Source organism: Cryptomeria japonica, chromosome 11, assembly GCF_030272615.1.
Source record: "Cryptomeria japonica chromosome 11, Sugi_1.0, whole genome shotgun sequence".
Taxonomy (NCBI): Eukaryota; Viridiplantae; Streptophyta; class Pinopsida; order Cupressales; family Cupressaceae; genus Cryptomeria; species Cryptomeria japonica.
Window position 1 is genome coordinate 198,242,890 of NC_081415.1, and position 5,938 is coordinate 198,248,827.

Genomic DNA, 5,938 nt, shown 5'->3' on the forward strand with positions numbered 1-5,938 from the left:
TGTTTGAGGCTCTGACCATGTTCATGGCAACGATCACTTTAATATAGTCATCTCTGTTGAAAAATATGTAGCAACGTGTCGGATGACTCTAACCGTTCAAATATCTAATTGGCGTAATGGCCTTAGACATTTGTATGATAAATTCTTTTATTCCTACCCTTGATCCCACTTCACTGAATATCCGTATTCTGATCACAGATCACGATTTGCTCCATAATCATCTATATGACAATCGGATTATACATATCGATAATAGTTTATATTACCGATTATACATAGCATTGATTATACTTGTATATCGATTAGCAAGTGCGATGATTAAATGTTGTTTATCAAATCATAGTATCGGTCACACTAATTATACCGATTACAAATTATTTGATTAAACGTTGCTTATTATTATCGATAGTTATCAATGGTCATTGCTCCACCTAGGAGTCACGACTCTCCACATAGAGACGTGACTCTATGTTGACCTTAGAGTGCATATATCATCGGCTCTATTCCATTCGATTGAAACATATGAGGTTGATATTATAAAGTATGCATTCGTTATTATTAAGAGTACAATCGACATCATTGTGGCATAAGTGAGTGATCTGCAATACACTAAGTTTGTGATATTGTGCAGAATATTGTGTGATCTACAGTTACATAAATAATATAATTCAAACTGTGAATAACTCAATATATATAGTGTAACCGGGTTTAAAGGAAATCCCGATTCATATATACTACTGTGCATAATTCAATATTACATTGCATTCTGAAAATTTATCGAGACATTTGTAATCTATATTATATTCTGTAATATAGTATTAGATTAAACCCAAGTGACTATAAATTTGAAAAGTATCATATATATAAATCTGATCCAACTTTAACATGGTATCAGAGCAGGATTGAGCAAAGATCAAGATCAGATTGACATAAGCAAGATTATTTTCTATTATTGTCTACAAGTTTATCTATTTCTATCAATGTCAATATGGTGTATGAAATTAGAGCTGAGAACAAACTTGAAGGAGCATTAAACTTCGTATCTTGGAAATTTAGAGTTATGATTGCCTTGGGGGAAAATGAATTAGACGAATTCGTGAAAGATGTCATACCGGAACCAAAAGAAAGAAAGATGAGGAATCAAATGGTGCTCCTACACACAAAAGAAGGAAGGACATTTATGAAATCCAATGCTTTAGATGTAACAAATATGGTCACTACGTAATGAAATGTCCAACCAGGACTATGCCTCAAGCCTCCATTGTGGATGTTGGTGAGACTATTCTACAAAAAAGATTTAGATGGATTCATATTCTGATTTGAAAGAGATAAGTTTTCTTTTGGTTGAATAATGTTCATGAATTTAATATGTAGTTTTTTGTTAATTCATGCAATTATATTATGTGTGTTATTTGTGAAACAACTTTGTCAGTAGATGTTCGCTTATGACAAACTGCATTTGGATATCTTGTGTTTTACATTTCTTCAATTTACTATGAGAAATTTTTCCTTTACATTTAGGACATCTTTAGAATCACAGTCTGTTGCTTTTTAAGCTATGGAGTTTTGAAGTTCTATTTGTGATTGAAGAGATTAAAATCCAAGAGGAATATGCAGAGGACTTTAGTGGAGATTTTGAGATTTTGCATTTCCATTTTGGGTTAGTGCAGGATCAAGGGGGGCCAAAAAGTGGCGATGTGAAAAAAATAGCCTTCTTCACTTGCTTAAAAATGCGAAAATCCGTGTTGACTTTTTGCTTGGCCTGAGTGTCAGTACACCTTGGCTTGGTAATTACCTATGCAAATCGGATATCTGATTTTATCGGATATTCGATTTTTATTTGTAATTTTAATTTAAAAAATATATTATATGTTACATATTATATAATATATAATCTATTATTATATTATATAATATATATATAATATAATATAATATAATATAATATAATATAATAATGTAATATTATATTATATATAACATAATAATATAATATAATACAATACGTATTATATAATATATTATTATATTATTGTACGTTAGGAAATAGGGAATCATCACAAGCAATATAAACATAAATCATTAGCTCAATCACGGAAGCACATTGCAATGATCAATCCTAAACAACACTCAATAGAGACATGAAATAAAAACATTCAAAACTAGAAATTAAGCAAACCAAGGGTATGCTTTGAATGCTCCTTTCATGCGGCTCCATTGTTCTTCTTTCCTCTCCAAATAGCCTTTGTTTGTGGATCTCACCTTCAAGTGCATACACATGAGATGAAAGCAAATAGACAAGATTATGGCGCAAGAGTACTCGAAATGTGATTGTTTTGACAAAGCGATTATTTCGACAAAGTAATTACCAATTGATTGAAGAAAAATCATCCAATTTATAGAAAAATTGGAGAAAAGATCAAATTAGCATGAAATGGATATTAGAAGCAATTGATTTCAAAATGGCAAAATTGAGTGAAAAGAAGAAGGTTATGACACCTTCTATGTCATGAATTATGACATATTGCCAATACAATGGTTAGAAGACTAGAGGCTTATGACATCTTGCTATGCCAAGAGTATGACGCATGAAGCACAAAAATAGGGAGCACTAAAGACAAATTAATTAGGTGGAAATTGAAATTAGGAAATTAGAAAATAGGTGGAAATTAGGAATTAGGAAATAATGAAATTAGGAATTTAGTGAATTTCATAATAATTTCTCATTTATTAATAATTGACAAAGAGGAATAATTAGCCAATTAAATGAACATTTAATTGTAATGAGAAGACTTAGGATAAATAAACAATTTATTAATCTTAAAGGAAGAAATGACACACACAAGGTTAAATGATTAAATCACGAAACCCTAGAAGATGAATTAGGTCTTGAAGGATAATTGACTCGATTCGATTTGATTTTGGATTGATAACTGACCAATGTGATAAATGATTTGATTGATAAAATGCGCCAATTGACGAGGAACAATGACTAATTGATCCAAATTGACACGATTAAGAAGGATGACGATCGATGACAAATCGATCGCGAAATGACAAGATTGACAAAAAGACAAGGATTGATGACAAAATAAGTTGCAAAACGACAGGATTGAAAATGACCACGACTGATGACAAATCAATCGTAAAATGACAAGATCGAACATGACAACGATCGATGACAAATCGATCGCCAGATGACAAGATTGAAAATGATAAGGATTGATGATAAATCGATCGCCAGATGACAAGATTGATAAGAGGACAACGATCGATGACAAATCGATCACAAGATTGACAGGAGGACAAAACCCTAATTAGGATTGACGATGTCCAAAATGATGACAAATGAGTACGCACATTGATGCGACAGGATAAAATTGATCAAAATCATGATTGGATAGTATTGTCGATAAGACCAAATTCGAGAACGAGATAAATGAAGAATGTAGAAGAATGACTCGATGCTCGCAAATGATAAAAACCAAGTGCATGACATAGGAGAAATGTTAATGCGATGCAAAAACCTAAAATGAGGCAATGCGCAAATGTTAAAGTATGACTCCGCAAGCGTTGACCATTTTTAGGTGTCTACAATTATATATGTTATTTAAAAATAATTTAAGTATAAAAATCGGATATCTGATTTTCTGAGACTTTTATATTTTGACAGTGGCAGCCTGTGAGTCATTTTTAACTCATGGGCCGCGCGATTTCATCACAATCCGATATCCGCTCCATCCGATATCAATTTTTTTGACAAAAAAATTGCTAAAAGATAGATTCAGAGGTAAGAATTTTATCGTTTTGAATTATTTTCATTCATTTTTTGTAGTTTTTGTTAATGTTTATTTGATTTTTCATTGAAAATATGGTTTTTTTAATGGAAACTAGGTCTTTTTAAATCAAATACCTAATTGTTTAAGTTTGTTAACTAAATTTAATTGTTTACATTCAATTAGGTTAAAAATGGGGGATAACAATGAAAACACTGACGAACACCAACTGCAACAACCAAACCCTCATTTGCCAAACCCCCCCTCAATTCAGGATTTGATTGCACAAAATTTGAATGAATTGAGGGGGATTGCAGAAGTATATCGTAGGATCCCTCGTCTAAACCCAATGTTTGATCCTCTCACGTCGATCATAAAAAGTATGGAAACCATGACTGAGGAGCATGATGCCGCCCTTTTGTGGTGAGATTCTATGAGGGAAAAATATGCAGATGGCTTGTCGTATAAGGATAGCAAGGATCTTGAGATATCCAAAGCCGAAATCGCCTCATTGTTTGTCAATCCCCGTACTGGTCAACCCGTAGATCCCAAAAAAATAAAACTATCTATTAAATGGTGCACAAATGATGGGATTGTGAAAAACTTTTGGGATCGTTGGTGGATGGTTTTCGACAAACCACCCAACAACAATCTTGATATCCCCTTCTATTTTATAAAAAAATTGTATGTTGAGTTTGTTTTACACAAACATGTGAACTACTTTGACATCCAACCTTTCCAGGGTGTAGGTTTAGGTATGCCCCAAAATAGACCTGGGGCAATCAGAGTAGTCCAGAGTCGGTATGTCCCCCCTCCTCCTGTTGATCCCCCACCTGCAGTGCAACATCTCGATATCATTCGTGAGGTGGCTTCACGGACCATATCGGCTATTCACTTTTTGAGTAGCCTTTTGGTTTCTCAGGCCGCGTCAGTAGCTCAGCCTACTATTGATGGTAGTCGCGCATCCGGTGGCGTTGACACGTCATCCTCGGCTCCACACATATGTGTGCCCCATAGTTGTGTCATGTGTGGGCACGTATGCTTGGGTCCAGTAGGACAACCCGTCGATCATCCTGTGGACAGTGCAGATTATGAGGTGCATGAGATGCATGATGCACCAGATGTTATTACACAAACTGGAGGATACCCTGGGGAGTCCTCACATGCTAGAGGCGAGGAGGCACCGTTATCATACATTGATGATGTAGTGGTAAGATTTGTATTTTCACAGTTCATGTTATATTTTAATTAAATATTTATAAATTAGATAATATTAAGTACTAATTTTTATTTAGATGGTCTATTTAACAGTTGATGATCGAGGATGAGTTGAGACAGATTCAGGAGGGCACCTTGTCGGCCATTTCATTTGGCCTTGATAGCTTGACGGTACATATATTATTGCACCTAGTCGTTTGTATTTTGTTGTACATACATGCTCATCATTTATATTGGTATTAATTAGATTATGTAGTAACTTGCATGTATATCTTATTTTACTCTTGTAGGGCACAAGCAGCATGAGTGCAGAGCAGTGTGATTTAGGATTTGGTAGTGCAGTTGGAGACAAAGGAAAGGTAATTGAATGCAAATATGATTTAATGAATAGTTTAAATAACTTATAGTGATTATACATGTCTAGACATAGATTGATAGTTTCATATACTTGTTGTGTATATATACAGAGAATCCTTGGCTTCACATCCTTGATGACTACACCTAGTATACCTGAAGAAGAAGAAGAGATGCCTCGAGTAGATGTGTGTTTATTTTATTTTTTGATTAGTAGATATAATTTGTTATTATCAGTGACAATTATATGCTAACTTGTATCAATGTCATGTTTCTGAACATATGTAGGTTGTTTATGAAAATATTCAAAACATACCTCCTCTACTGAAGACATACATCAAGAGTCCTGCAAAGCTGAAGAGAAAAAGTGGAGATGAGGTAAATATGAATAGTTCAATTATAGTTCATTTTTATGTTAACTTTTCGAATGTGAATTATATAATATAACTAATATTAATCGTGGTTTGTTTTTCTTGTGCAGGATCCTTCAGAGCCGAGCAGTGCAGCGAAGAGGATCGATTTTGATGATCCATCAACAACTTAGGATGTTATAGATAGTTTTGGGATGCTTACATGTCTAGTTGGCATGT

General features: G+C 33.7%; 1 protein-coding gene across 1 annotated transcript; it reads left to right on the forward strand.

Moving 5' to 3' along the window:
- Positions 1-3,836: 3,836 nt before the first annotated feature.
- On the forward strand, positions 3,837-5,365 carry LOC131859849 (uncharacterized). Its single transcript, XM_059214027.1, has 2 exons — positions 3,837-5,165; positions 5,285-5,365. Exon 1 carries the CDS (start codon positions 4,210-4,212, stop codon positions 5,026-5,028), a length of 819 nt encoding a protein of 272 aa, XP_059070010.1. The 5' UTR covers positions 3,837-4,209; the 3' UTR covers positions 5,029-5,165; positions 5,285-5,365.
- Positions 5,366-5,938: the final 573 nt, after the last annotated feature.